The sequence below is a fragment of the Oculina patagonica genome, chromosome 1 (assembly GCF_052425735.1).
Source record: "Oculina patagonica isolate OP01 chromosome 1, crgOcupat, whole genome shotgun sequence".
NCBI classification, from domain to species: Eukaryota; Metazoa; Cnidaria; class Anthozoa; order Scleractinia; family Oculinidae; genus Oculina; species Oculina patagonica.
The window spans coordinates 22,727,322-22,743,018 of NC_135758.1; the positions used below are offsets into that span (position 1 = coordinate 22,727,322).

General features: G+C 39.4%; 1 protein-coding gene across 3 annotated transcripts in view; it reads left to right on the plus strand.

The window, feature by feature from the left end:
- Nucleotides 1–15,697, plus strand: part of LOC144633479 (C3 and PZP-like alpha-2-macroglobulin domain-containing protein 8) — a 45,630-nt gene that overhangs the window by 22,703 nt on the left and 7,230 nt on the right. Inside the window, exons 19-27 of one of the 3 annotated variants that reach the window (XM_078492364.1) lie at nucleotides 2,818–3,028; nucleotides 9,226–9,457; nucleotides 10,521–10,757; nucleotides 11,273–11,324; nucleotides 12,416–12,505; nucleotides 13,377–13,550; nucleotides 13,848–13,929; nucleotides 14,765–14,921; nucleotides 15,255–15,329. In XM_078492364.1, coding sequence (XP_078348490.1) covers nucleotides 2,818–3,028; nucleotides 9,226–9,457; nucleotides 10,521–10,757; nucleotides 11,273–11,324; nucleotides 12,416–12,505; nucleotides 13,377–13,550; nucleotides 13,848–13,929; nucleotides 14,765–14,921; nucleotides 15,255–15,329 — 1,310 coding nt within the window. Of the gene's footprint in view, nucleotides 1–2,817; nucleotides 3,029–8,264; nucleotides 8,461–9,225; nucleotides 9,458–10,520; nucleotides 10,758–11,272; nucleotides 11,325–12,415; nucleotides 12,506–13,376; nucleotides 13,551–13,847; nucleotides 13,930–14,764; nucleotides 14,922–15,254; nucleotides 15,330–15,697 lie in introns of all 3 variants that reach the window. The other 2 variants (XM_078492420.1, XM_078492481.1) reach the window with 2 other exon arrangements.

Consider the following 15,697-nt stretch of genomic DNA (forward strand, 5'->3'; position numbering starts at 1 on the left):
GGGTAAAAAATGGGTTGCAGCTCTTAAAATTCTCACTAAACGTAGATTTATATTTTGGTAATAAAAGGAAAATATTTATTTGGTTTGGAGCTATATCCTAAAGGTTAAAAAAAGTTTACAGCACGTCCACAACCATGTCTCTGTTTCTTCCCAGTATGATGAGCAATAATAAAATAATAACTAGCAAAACATACAAGCTTTTGTTGATAATTATTGCCAGAAAAAACCTTTAATTGGATAATGGGTCATAACTAGCGTTATTTTGTTGATAACTTTTTAAGTTTGAAAAGTGCCATTAAGTAAAGATGTGAACTACACTTGAATGCATTTTGTACACATGAGCCTGAGGGTTGCAACAGGTCAGGAAATGTTCAGGGAAAAATAATTTTTTAAGGTCAGGAAAAAGTCAGGGAATTTTATTTTGAGTCGGGAAATTGACATAATTATTGAAGAAAAGTCTGGGGAAATTGAGATTACATGTACACTGTATGCCGCCACGGCTGATGTAATACCATTGAAGGCTGGAAGAAATATTTCAGGCCAATGTGATCTCAGCAATGTTTTTCTTTTGGAAATGGAGGCTGGGGGCTGCAACTGTATCTGACATTTTGCATTTTTTGGTCAGGGAACTTTGAATTTTATCAGGGAAGAGTCAGGGAATTTTGAAAACTGATGTCTAGCTGTGGCCACCATGATTATTATGAATTTAACTGGGATTGAACATCACTGTACGTGTACATATTTCTTGGTTGAAATAAATGGAAAATGCCACAACTATATGAGTTAGGAAAATGCACACACCTAGTACCTCTGTTGGAACAAGAGTTAGCATTTTTCTGTGGTATGTTGTTACAGAAATCTCAGGAGCTTACATTTAAACTTGTGGCATTTCTATGCCCTGAAATGCCATAATTATAATTATAAATACTACTGGGTTGACCAACATGTGGAAGCAAGTGCTTAGGCCGTTGAAAGGTTTGCAAATGCATAGCAGGAAGAAGGAACACAAGAGAGAAATAATGAGTGACGGTCATCTTGTTTTGTTAGCATATGTTTCCTTCTGTTCCACTAGTTTTGAGGACTGTGGAGTATACGTAATGCACACCTTCAAGTTTTTTGGAAAAGGTTAAGAATCCAATCCAAACAACGCGTCGGTCAACGCGTCGGCCAACGTGTCGGCCGACACACCACCGACACACTACCGACGCATCGGCCGACACATTACCGACGCGTCGGCCGACTCATTACCGACGTGTCGGCTGACTCATTACCGACGCGTCGGCCAACACATTACCGACGTGTCGGCCGACACATCACCGACAAAGAGAAAGACAAAGACTATAAACGCCGACCAAAACAATGTCGACGCATAGGCAACGAACTGTTCAGTTTCTCTCCCTGATGACGGCCAGGACCTTTCCATAGCGACGATGCATTTCATCAAGGTCGTTCCGGTTTACCTTTGGGGCAGCGGGCGCATCTTGGCTCGGCGTCGGCTGGGCATCGGCTCGAAGCTGTTGCTCAAGTTCCTTGATGCGCGTGTTGGCGTCGTAGTCAGCTGATCTGATCAATTTTCCCCGTACATCCCACTGAACCAGCTCGGATACATTCACCTGTCGGTGAATCACTCAGAGAACTTCGTCAATCCAGACAGTGGGGCACAACAACACTATCGAAGGCCTAGCCCTCGGTTTACATCTACAATAATTATCATGCATTGAAGAACCTTTGTGCTGCTTCAACTGTTCCACTTTTTTAGAGGACTCTGGAATAATGCAGAGTTTGGAAACCTTTTCATTGCAATAGTTTGGGAGAATAGTCAAAACAGCTGTGGAAATTACTATTCTTGGCCTGTTTTCTCATACTTTCTTGTTATCTGCAATTTTCACTGGAACTCTAACATGCACGTTTCATTTGTTCAGCTGTTGATTGGAAGCTGTCAATCCAAAGCTGAGCTTGTGAAGATGTCATGGACCAAGAGCAAAAAATAAAGTCCCTATTTATGTGATCTCTTTTGTAGGAAGATAAGACATAAAACAGAGGGAGAGGCCCTAAATGATAACTTAATAAAAACTGGCATGTTTTTTTTAGCACTATAGTTACAAGTATGTTTATTGTAATGTGCCTTTTCTGCACCCAATCGCAAAACTTTAAAGCCCCGAAGATCCCTTGCCGTAGCAATGCCAATCTTGATACTTCTATATCGTGATATTTTTTACTCCTAAGTACATTGCAGAAGAAGAAAAGAAACTCTTTAAATAATTTTATAGCCACCCACAAAAGACTAGGTAAAACAATATTATTTTGGAAAACCAGTTTGGTAGGTCTGACAGAACATTTTTTACTTCATTTTTATGAAAATAGAGAAGAACTTTACACTTCATAGTAAAGATTGAACTTTTGGAAACCTTAAGAACATTTAATCAAGTAATATGACCTTTCTTGATATGTCACACTGTGTAGGGAACATAGAAATTTTCCTTACAGATCTCTACACATTTCTTTTGGTTGCAGTTGGGAGATTAAGTTGTTGAAATATCAAGACAACATCACTTCTCTGTGGTGATCACTTTTTCAATCTTCATGATCTTTTCTTTGTGATTATGTATTGTATTCTGCTGAAGGCAATTTTGATGCTAATCTCTTGCTGGGTTTAATGCGAATTAAAAAATAATAATGGCCATAAATGGTGCCACTCTTTTAATTCAGTGTCAGTTGCTTTCAGTTCTTTTGCTCTTCATGGAGGTAAAAAAATTTGCAGAATTTAACTTTTACACAACAGTTCACATTATAAATGCAGTGTAATCCATGTTTCAGCCCGGCGTGGCCCTGTCCCTGAATTTTCCAGAGGTTCTGAAGGCCCGCTGCAAGGTGGTGGTCAGGGTTCTGAAGGTCCAGGTGCAGAAACTCAAAGTGTTGATGATGGAGACCTTGCAGTTGCAAAAAAACAACAAAGAACTAAACAGAAACCTCTTAAGGTCCGCAAAGAGTTTCCTGAGACGTGGATCTGGACAGAGGAAGTAGTCAAGTAAGACTTCACTTGCTACCCTGGCTCTATCAATTAACGAATTCAAACAGTAAGCTTCATGCAGTGTGCCCTTTAACCCTCTCACTACTGAATTTTCTAAAAAAAGGCGTTTTGTTAACCGTTAAACTGAAGTTTTGGTTCTATGATCCTGATTTTCCTTCTTGCTAAAAAAAGCATTTTTTCACACTGCAGCAACATTTTGATAAAGATTTCATGTTAAAATGTACAACATTTTACTTTGGCCCTTGTGCATAAAGCCAAAATTTGGACTTTTTTCCGAACTGTTCTGATTTTTTTCTTGCTCCCTTTTCTTCCGTTTTGTCGGCTTTCTTATTCTCATTCAATTCCTTTTCTACTCTTCACATCCTTTCATCTGGCTGAAAAAGTTTTGACTGATCGTTAGAAAATCCTGAAAAGAGGACCATGATCAATTACTGGTGCATTGGCCTGTTTGCACACTGATTTTGCACCAAAATGGGTATGTTCTTTTTTTACTAGCTCTGTCAGAATGCAACGGATACAAAAAATGAACAGTGCTGTGGAAAGGTCAATCTTAGCTGTATCAGCTTCTTATCACAAAAATCCAGTGAGGTGCAAATTGATGACGTAACTAGCTAGTGGTTCAATGACCATGCCTCCAAATAGTGCCTAAATGTGCGTTTATGATTGAAAGGAGTTAAGCATTACGGGGGGATCAGTTTAGGGGGTGGCTGTGAAGCCCAGACGTGATTGCGATGAGAGCAACAGCTGTTAGAAAACACCATTCCCTTGAATGGCATGAGAGGTAGAATGAAGTGAGAAGGAGCGAGGGAGAAGAAACGTGTTCACCCGCGTGGAAACCCGGGGTGGCGGGGACGGGGCGGAGCCGAAAACGGAGGAAACGAGAGGGGGGCCGGGAGAGCAAAGGAGGAGCGAACAGGGCGAAACCCCAGTGGGAAAATGGCCGCAACGAACGGCCGCGACGAAAAGAGATAGGCATGTCCTCATCATGATCACGGTGGATCAGGGGGGGCAGCCACCCAATCCAGCCCCCTGGATCCGCCCCTGCATTATAAGAGTTGATTTCTGTGTCTTTATGTTTTTTTGTTCACATTCTGTCATGACCAGGTTGTTGACATTGGTAGTGGTACTAATAATAGTAATGCATATGTGGAGAGACTGGTCATCCCCAACCCTACTCTTTCGAAATACATTTACAGGGTTTAATCACCTGTTTGCTGTTAGTATAATTAGTATGTTAAATTAAGCCAATACTATAGTTCTCTCATAGTCCACAGCCATGTCTTTAAAAAACTAAGGGGCCACATCACAAAGAACCTCAGGTTACCGTTTAATCCTAAATCCTTTTTTATTTACGGTACATTTGCCTTTAAGACCACATAAGACAATGTATTTTTTGTTGTTTTGAACCCTTTTTTGTTAGATGCATATAAACAAAATTATAATATACACCAGCTAAATGTGTTACTTAGCATTGCATCATTTCTTTGCAAGAAAATCTTTTCTTTGCAAGCAGCTAGCTCATTCTGATGGTACATGCATGCAAGTTAACTTTGGAATATGTAACGAGGGGGCTCCCACTGCACAGTGAGTTGTATGAACTCCAGAACGCCAAGCAACTGCACTCGTTAACATTGCTTTATTGAAAGAAATCTATGCAGTTATGGTGTTTTGACTGCATACAGTTACCAAGAATTTGCCTGAGTTGATTCATAGACTCAGTGGACTACGCAAGACACATGTTTCAGCAAAACCTACTACACCTGCAGTCACATCACAATCACGGTTCTTTGAGCTGGACTGGATGGATCTTCAATTGTTTTGGAGAGAAATGTACATGCTGGTCATGAGAGAAGACTTGGATCTGACAACATTCTATAGATTGGGGAGAGCTTTATTTCAAATATTATTAGTGTGGAATCATATTCAGCACATTATAACAGCTCCTTATTTCTGACCTTCAATATTCTCATCACCTTTCTGAGCTTTAACCTTGTCTATCCTAACGGACTAACACAACTAGCTCATGCATTGCAGCTACATATAACCTCTTACTACAAAGCACCTTCTAACTCATATTTCCTATAAGGTACATGTCTTATCATCTAAATTCTCCCTGTGTCATCTATACATTGTTAAGCAGGTATAAAGAGTAAAAAAAAGTCATCAATTATTAGGGTAGTATAATTATTGTCTTGATTTACAAACATGGTTTGAGTCAGAATTGATTATAGTACAAGAGGTCATTAGAGAAGATTACTTTTTCAAGCTTGGAAATGAGATGGCCAAGAATGCATTGACAACTGATGGAAAGTTGTCTACACATTGCATCCCTCTTTTCATCACATTTCAGTACTTGCCTCAATTCATTCAACTAGTGTTGGCGGCCCTCAAGTTTTTGAGAGTATAATGGACCTGCTGGCCCTCCATCTCCTGATGGTCGCACCACCAATCGAAAGACTGAAAACCAGCGTGAGGAACCTAAGAAAAAGCCTCTATACGTTCGTAAGGAGTTTCCTGAGACATGGCTATGGACTGAGGAAATGGTCAAGTAAGCCCTTATGCACTGGGCCATGACAAAATATAATAGTTATTTTGAATTATTTAGTTGTTGGGGTATCTCTTGTTCAGCTTGTAATACTTCCAGTAGCAGGGTTCCAGTTAAGTTTTTTTAAGGCAAGGTGTCAGCAAGGCATTCCAACAGGTCAAATTCTGAAATTCGACCAAAACAACTGAAACGAAACCGTTGAAACAACCGAAACGAAACAAAATCACTGAAACAAGCAAAACTTCAAGATCTCTGCAGCTTACTGTACTATACACTCTGTTTAGGTTACTATACACTCTGTTTAGGTTACTATACACTCCAGTTAGCCTACTATACACTTCTGTTTGCCTACTACACACTCCGGTTAGCCTACGTTTCACTTACATAGGTTAACCTACTATGTACTGCGGTTAGCCTGTTTACGGTTAGCTCTTAATAATTGTAATGGGTTTTGCTTGTTTCGGTGATTTCGTTTTGTTTTGGTTGTTTCGGCAGTTTTGTTTTGGTCTTTTTGGTGGTTTTGCTCGTTTCAGTTGTTTCGTTTTCAGTGCTTTAGTTTCATTGTTTCAGGATTTTAGTACATGCCCTTGGGGCACCCCCTTGTTGGAGGTCAGACTGTATTTACAGTATGCAACCCTGTTAATAATGATATTAACTTAGACTGGATAAAATAATGACCTCGCTTTTAAAACCATTTAATATATTTGTATTAAGCCTCCTGCCTACACCGTATACTTAACCATCATTCTGTATGTAAATGTTCTGATCTGATTTAATTTTTTTTTTCAAAAAATGTCCTTTTAGACTAATAAAATAAGGTGGCCACCTTTGAATTTGTTTGTTGATAGTTACTGTATTTCAAAAATTAATAGGAGAATACATTGGTAGCCAAATAGTTAGCACTCTGGTTAAACCTTCATCTACATCTACATCTACATTATTTTATTAAGTTGATAACATCGTTTAAGACATCACATCAACTATAAAAAATAGATACAAAATAAAAAACAAAACAAAATTTACATGCATAAATAAGATATTAAAATACTTAGTTACAATTTACTTGTTTACATGCTTCCCTAAATTTAATTTAAAATTTGATAATGACTTGCAATTCACTAAGTAAGCGGGCAGTAAGTTCCACTCTGTTATTGATCTAGGAAAAAAAGAAAACTTAAAACGTCCTTAGATACTTTTGGCATCCTAAACTTAAAAGCATGGCTAAATTGCGTGTTCTTAGCTTGGGTCCTTGTGTTGTGTTATTGTGCAAGACACTTATTCTCATAGAGCTTCAAGCTCCATCCAGGTGTATCAGTGGGTACAGAAAACTTATGCTGGTGTAACTCTGTGATGGACTAGCATCCCATTCAGGGGAAATAGAAAGTCACATAGTTGCTTAATGCTACAGAAATAGGGATAAGAGACTTGTTGGGGAAAATTGCTGACAGATGATTGTGAAGAAACCTCAAGAGATGGTTTAGGTGTCATAATTTTCCTAAGTACCCAAGATGTATTGTGCAGATGATTATCAAGCAAGGGAATTCTTCTAACTATGTAACCAGAAAGGCCAGGAAGAAGATCATTAAGGATACATGGAGCTGGCCATGACTAACTGTGCTCAAGAAATAACCCAAAGGCTATATAAAGCCGAGAAGCTGGATTCCCCAAACTCACCTTTGGTAGTTCAAAATGCTGCATGCTGGCAACTTGAACGGAAACTCAACCTTACTAGTCTAACTGCAGCTGTTAATAAATGTGGTATCTTTTGTATTCTGGATTTTTTTCAGATAGATAGGCAGAAACTTTATTAGCATGTTGAAACAAAATGGCTGCACTTAATCAGTGTAATATTTTCTATCGAAAGTGATATCGTGATATACACCATAATCTCAGATCCAAAATACAAGAATTCTTTTTATCACCTCAAATGGCAGCAGATGTTTGGAGATGTAATTCAGTATGTTATGTATGTGATGTGTATGCCGTCATCATTGTTGTTTCACATGCTTTCAGTGTAAGTTGTACCAGGATGTGGGACCCCTTCCCTTCCCTTAATTCTTTTTCCTTCAGTGGGCTCGCACCTAATGCTTGAACATATTTGCCACATTAAAAAAAAACTTAGTCTAGGGTCTTAATTGCTGCTTAGAGGTCCCCTTGATAACCTAGGCTCTCAACTACAAAACATTGATCCTGATTTTAGCATGACTAAAAAAATTGCTCCTGGTGACTAGAAGCTGAGTATTCACAATGTGAAAATTTAGGTATTCTGATGGACTAACACAACTGGCTCATGCATTGCAGCTACTAACTACTTAGCCTGCGAATACAGCCGCCTCTCATTCGCGTCCCACAACGAAGAGCGAAAAGGCTACTAACTACTAAGCACCTACTCTTATTCACATAAGGTACATGTCTTATCGTCTAAATTCTCCTAATGTGTCATCCATACATTGTTAAGCAGGAATGCTGGGTTAAGAGATTCAAGAAAAGTCAGGATTTTCGAACAAACATTAGGAGAACAAACCCAGATCAACACAAGGAACTTATTCTCTACACACGAGGAGTAGGCACGTAGTGCGCATGTACATAGGTCTGCAGATCATGCGAAAAAAATGAGATGGCCAAAATTGCATTGACAACTGAAGCAAAGTTGTCTACACATTGCATTCTCTTCTCATCACATTTCAGTGGCTGAAATGCATTTAAGTAGTAGTGGCGGTCGTGAAGTTTTTGAGAGTATTGATGGGCCCGCTGGCCCTCCATCTCCAGATGGTCGCACCACCAATCCAAAGAATGCAAACCAGCGTGGGGAACCTAAGAAAAAGCCTCTATACGTTCGTAAGGAGTTTCCAGAGACATGGCTATGGACTGAGGAAGTGGTCAAGTAAGCCCTTATTGCACTGGGCCATGACAAAATATAATAGTTATTTAGTTGTTGGGGTATCTGTCGTTCAGCTTGTAATACTTCCAGTAGCAGGGTTCCAGATAATTTTTTTTAAGGGCAAAGTATCAGCAAGGCATTCCAACAGGTCAAATTCCCACTGCTCCCATCAAATCGTCAGATTTTTTTCATCTGTAAGATAGAGGATTAAGTCTTGCTAAGGCTGTCTAAAGCAAATATTTGTAGAAGGATTTACAATCCAAATCAAAATGCTAGAATAAGATTAATATGTTTTTTTGTTTTGTTTTAAGGAATGTTTTTGAGACATGGTTGTGGACATAAGTGGTTTATCTTTAAAGCTAATTTTTGTAGTTGCATGCTTTTGCATATGTACTGTAATATTGTCGTTTGCATCGATGTTCAAGCCTCGAGATGTGACACTTTAGAATATTGCAACCTCTGATATAATACTCTTAAAGGGGCATACATAACAGTATATTAGGACGTTAGGGACCCAAAAGAGGAAACTGGCAGGGACTGTATTGTTAGCAGGCAAGGAGCCTTTCCTAATTTGTGTGCAGATCTAAATCTGCTTTTGCCAATATTTGGCAGACACAAATCACATCATGATCAGTTATTTTACAGTCAGAATGATGGTTATCTTATACATTGTGCTTGGTCAGTTGGCTATCAGTACTGAATATTAATTACATACAATGCATCCTTTTGTTTATTTTATTTATTTATATATTTATTTACATGTAACAGCAAGGATACAGGGAAGACAGTGATTATGGCCAAGGTTCCTGACACGATCACCAGCTGGATAGCAAGTGCCTTTGCTATGTCTGATGCAGCTGGGCTTGGCGTCTCAAAACCTACCCCGCTCAAAGTATTCCAACCTTTCTTTGTTTCCCTCACCCTACCCTACTCGGTGATCCGTGGCGAGGAAGTGTCCATTATAACAACAGTCTTCAATTATGAGAAGAAGTGCCTTACAGTAAGTGTAATAATTATGTAATATAAGTATTTTACTGCTGTCTTATTATGAACCCTTCAATGTTTCAGTGTATAAGACACAAGGGAGGGTTGAGGGAAGATTTAGGTGGGGAATTTGACGACAATAACAGGGACTTCTGACCATTTTTGAGGTACAGTTGAACCCCTATTAAGCGGCCACCCTCAGGGAAATGGCAACTGGCTGCTTAATAGGGGTTTGTCATAAATTAGCATAATGTCTTTTTAAAAAGTTACATTATTTCAAAACAAAATAAGGTGAAAAGGAATAACGGAATCACAGGAAGACGACAATAAACCTGTATTTGAATGATTTTATGGGCTGTCACGGTCTGAGCTTGTTGGAAATTAATTTAAATATTGTATATTACATTCTTATTGGCCGCTAAATAGAGGTAAAAACAATAGAAGAACGCTCATCGGGACGGCAGAAAGGTGGCCGCGGCGGCTTAATAGGGGTGGCCACTTAAAAGGGGTTATATTTACAGTATTTTTGCGGGCCCAAGAGAGGCCCGCAACCCTATTTTTGAAGTGACCAGCGGATTTTTCGGGGGGCCCCCCTAATAGAAAGGAAAAATTTTTTTTTTTTACTGACAATATTTTCGGGACTTTAGTAACTGGCCGCTTAATGGGTGGCCGCTTAATACAGGGTTCGACAGTATTTCCAACTAGTTTTCAATGACATTTAGGGACTAGTTTTGGCCATCCTGAATGCTCTAGTGAGAGGCATTTGAACAGAAAATGTCAGCTAGGCTAAAATGCCCTACATGTCCTTTCTTCCCCCAACGCAGCTTTATAGCTCAACATGTGTTACATTACATGTATGTGAATGGTTTAAAATGGAGGTAAAGGATAGAAATGTGAGAGTGAAATGTTTGTAATACTTGAAGTAAATAATAAGATAAGATAAGAACTTTATTTAATGTGGCACTCCACCTAGCTAAAAGCTACTTTACAGGAAGCCTACAAATAAGAAAACAAGAGAATAATAAACAAAAGGAAAGATAAATGACACATAAATCATGACACATTTTCTTACTTTGCAGATTCGCTTGGATTTGCAAGACTCATTGTACTACAGAATACTCTCAAATTATTCTCATACGGTTTGTGTGTGCAGCAATGAAGCCAGGTCTGTTCGCTTTAACATCGTTCCCAAAAAGTTGGGTGAAATTCCTCTGACAGTCATTGCCAAAGATGTGAACTCATCTGTGTGTGATGAAGGTGTAGAACAGATGGCTCTTGGAGTCACTGATGCTGTGACAAGGAAGTTACTTGTTGAGGTATATGATTGTATATAGGACGATCTTTGCTAACATCAATGTTTACATTACGCCTTATTAAGGACAAGCCATGTCTTAGAGGGTGGAGAAGGCTGGTGCAAATAGGGTTATGGTCAATGATTTTTATGCAGGGAAAAAGGGAGGCCACATTAATTTATGCACGCTTTTTGGGACATTAAAGGGATTGAGTCAAGGGGGTGTGGTCAGCAAAAAATGTGCTTCTTAAAAGGGGAGGGTCACGAAAATTTGAACATAGCTTCCCTCCATTTAGACCCCCACCAGCCCTATCTAGATAATGTTTCTTCCCTTAGCATACAACCTTGCGTAGAGAAGGCCTCAAGTTGTATACGAATTGACTCCAGATGTTTAAAGAGCTTGTGAAACTTAATAATTGGCAAAGTTTTCAGCTCTTTGCATAAACACCTCCCTCATGGAGATATGACCTTTCAAAACGTGCAAAATTTCTGGGTGGCAAAAACTCTAATGAGCTCCTACTTTCTTTTCTCTTCACTTAGCCCGAAGGAGTTCGACAGGAGTATACATACAACAGCTTTGTATGCCTCAAAGGTATGAAACATTTGAACCAAGAACACTAAGATAACTTGTACATTTAAAACTGCCAGGTCACGTAGTAAATGAATGATATTAATCAATCTCGAGGAGGGGGAGGCTAATACTATCTTTTTATTATAACTTTATTGCAATAAGAGGAAAAAAGAATGCAAATATTTTGCAGTTATCTGTGTCTAGCACCAAACAAACATGGAGGTAAAATGCTGAAAAGTTTATTGCACTACAGTCTAGTTTAAATAAATACAGTGCAGTCTATATGAAATTTCAGTTCTAACCAGATATATTTTGTATTTAAGTTTTGTGCTGGAGTCGATTCTTCTGGCATTTTGCTGCTTCACTAGCTAAACCATTTGTTGGACAGTTTCCCTAACTCTTAAGACAAGATTATAGTTTTAAATAAGAAATGTGGCCTGTAGTGACAGCCAAAAATATAATTGATTTCTACTGACTTGCATTGATGGGGAGTCTGAGATGGTTGATCGGCAAGTGAAATTACCCATAACATTTGCTTCTCGACAGGCTGATACACTGAGAGGTCTTTTTTGTGGCTTCATGACAACTTACAAAATCAGTAAATCATTTTTGGTTAATACACCCCTTTTGTCTTAGCTACATGTTAAAGAAAACATATCAACTGAGGTGAAGCCTCGAAAATGACCAAACTGTGAAACGGTATTTCTACCTTTGCGCAGGTAGAAATACCGTAGAATTCCGGTTATAAGCCCCCCGGTTGTAAGCCCCCCCCAGTTATAGGCCCATCATCCTGGAAACAAAAAAATACATCCGGTTATAAGCCCCCCCGGATATAAGCCCCCCTCTACCAGATGACAGTACTGAATAGGGCTAAATGTTGCTTTATTATGTGTTTTTAACTTAAAAACGTATTTCCATCAACACTCCCGTGGCTCGTTTTGAAACGTTTTTTTTTTTTTTTTTCATTCATTTTTTCGCTTATAAGCCCTCCCGAATATAAGCCCCTCCACTTATAAGCCCACCCAAAACCCCTTACGAAGTTGTATAAGCCCAGGGCTTATAACCGGAATTCTACGGTAGTTCTTATTTTCTCCTGTTGTTGTTTCTCACAGATGATGAATCACATTTTAATGACAGCATGGAGATCTCTCTGCCCAAGAATGTGGTTGCTGGTTCTGTTCATGCAGTAGTGTCAACTGTTGGTAAGTGGTCTTTAGTGACTTTAGTTGTTATAAAACATTATGGTAAGGTGCTTGGTATTTTTGGAGGAAAAATTCATGAGTGGCCTGGTTTTAATTAACTTTTTTAACTGAGGCCAGTAAGTCTGTTCCTTAAGTTTTATAATGTGGTAAAAACCTTTTGCATGTTAGTTCATCTAACCACTCGACGTTTTTTGATTAACTTTACCGTTGCTGACATTACTTATAAGAGGAGGCAGTGTGGCGCGGCCAGTGTTTTCATAGCGCTGCTCTTTTAACCTGGAGGCCTCAATACCCTGCACTAGCTAGTCCTGAGATGAACTTCTTCAACTGCTGTTTTGGTAATAGCCAACTGGTCTGCCTCGTGCCAGTTGGGTCCTTTACTGCTGTTTGAGTGGACTGGAAGTAAACTAACCCTGCGCAAAGTGCATTTCCACTATACCCAGGAATCATTCCTTTACTTTTATCTTTAGTTTCTTTGGGTTAAATTATTTTATAAGCACAGTCGAGCCTCTTTAATATGGACACCAAGGTGACTGGAAAATAGCCTGCAGAACAGGCGGGTTTATTTTGCGGGTTGCGTGAAGCTCGACGCAGCTAGCGCAGCCACAAAACTAACCGCCTGTTCTGCAGGCTACTGGGAAAAGTGAGGTAGAGTTTATATGATTGTTTGTCACTCGCGGACCAGGTGAACTGTCTGTAAAAGAGAGGCTTCTGTATTATAGAGGTGTCTGTAACGAGAGTATCGACTGTATACAATATAAAGCTTACAGGCATTTTATATTATCTATTCATTTACAAGCATAATTCCTGTTTATCCTGCATAGAAGTAGCAACTCCTCTCTAACTCAACAATATCATTGTTGCCATTCAGGTGATCTAATGGGACCAACCTTGAATGTTGGAAGCCTCTTGAGGCTCCCTTATGGCTGTGGTGAACAAAACATGGTAAACTTTGCTCCCAGTATTTACATCATGCAGTACTTGTCAACTGTGGGACAGCTGACTACATCACTAGAAAACAAAGCCAAGAACATCATGACAACAGGTGAGATAGAACTATCATATAGTGAGCAAGAATTGGCTTGTGTCAAGATCAGACAAGCCCACAGTTACTTCATCCTAGGTACCCGGTAATTAAGTTGTTCCTGCATCTAGTGGCCCTCGCCTGCCAAAGCTTATCCTTATTTCATTAGCGCAAGAACACAACACAAAAACCCTGTTGACCAGTGCTAAAACCTGGCCCGATTGAACAACAGTCCATTGTGCCAACCGTTGGGCCACCACAACTGTTTTCTGTTGCATTTGTGATGTAACATTAACATGCTTTTCATGAATATATTAGGATATCAAAGAGAGTTGAGCTACAAGCGTACTGATGGATCCTACAGCGCTTTTGGAAACAGCGATAGTGAAGGAAACATGTGGTACGTGTTTTTCTTAATGTTTAATTTGTCACTTAAATGCTGTGTGCAATTCAGTGGGACCTAAATGTGTTGCAAAGAGTCAACAAGTTTACTAATTTGTTAGTGGTTGACGCCGACTGGTTTTTTAAAGTTACTTTCAAGACGTTTTGGCTAGTCCTTAAGCCTTCATCAGTTAAAATCTAAAACATGTTTCACATGATTTAAAAAAAGAAGGCAATGCATTGAAAGTGTGCGCTACAAAAATAACGCGTTATGTTTAAAATGGAATGAGGCGCGGGACTCATGCACATGCCAAGGGTTTTTTAAACCTCTGGTATAGCAATGTGGTCGTTTCCAGAGTTAGGATATTTAATGGACAACCAGGCTTTCATAAAGACTCACTGGTGAAAATTGGGCTCTTGTCTAACTACAGTGACAGCATTAAAATTCATTTGATGATTATTTTTATGGACATGCGCTTATGATGCAAGATCTGAATCATGGTTGAACATAGCAACTGCTCCTTTGTGTTTCACAATCGGGGTTTTTAATATAATAATATAATTTCTGTTCAAACACGGCAAGTTTTCTTGGATTGCAATGCTCACCCTTGACCTCTGATTTCTTTAGAGAAGCTACTACAGTATACACCCCCCCCCCCCTCCCCCGGGATGAGGGGCAGTACCCTGTATTCTTATGCTATTGTTTTGTATTCTCAGAAGCTCTTTAAGTTTTTGTAACACATGCCAGAAAACGAGAGAGAAGTCGAACGCCATTTCGAAAACAATAAATTGTGCGATTGATTTTTTTAATACTGTGTCACCTGCCTAAATCATGTTGCCTGTTCTTCTTGTAGGCTCACAGCATTTGTGCTGCGCTCATTTGCCCAGGCGCGTCCCTTTATCTTTGTTGATTCAGACGAACTCAAGCACACACAAAGTTGGATCACGAATAAACAACTTGTAAATGGCTGCTTCCCCAAGTATGGACGACTTTTCAACAAGCGTCTGAAGGTTAGTCCCCTCCCCTCCCCTCTCCTCCTCTCCTCCCCTTCTACTTTGTTATAGACTTAAATTTAGTTGATCGGCACTGAAGCATTTTTCATTTAACAAAGGGAAATCCAACTGGCTAGTTTTTTGCGTTTTCCCCATATTTAAATGTCCAGTTCACGTCAAGAAACATCCATCGTTGATCGCACATGTACATCATATCACTGTTGATGTAATATGTGTTAGGACCTACCCCAAGTAGAATTAACTGTGATGCAAACTATCATGAAGTTTGTTGTCGATCACTTTAAGTCTGAGAAGATATGTGTTGATCACTGATAAACTGTTCCCTAATAGGGTGGAGTATCAACAGAAGCAACTCTAACAGCATTTGTTGCAGTGTCCCTCATGGAATCTGGAATGTCGGCTCAGGTGAGATACAATTATTGGTTTTGAATCTTTCTTTTCATTTATGGTATTTGTTGGTTTTATGGGGCGAATTGTAAATAGTGCTTAGAGAGCGGTTTTCGTTTGAGTGTCATTCAAACAAGATCAACTGTATAATCACTCTGGTCAATCGCAAAGGACAAACACAATCCAGTAAACCAGTTAAAACTCGAAGGAAATACACGTAGCTGCCGCGAAGCAATGACGTGTTATAATATCAACGAACATTTTCCTAAACGTTGTAAAAAGATTTAACCTAAAGGCCTGGCCAAACGGAGACGCAAGTAGATGCCTTGCGAGTTTTTTTACCGTTTGGTCATCCAACGCAACTCCCCGGGGGGGGGGGGGGACTC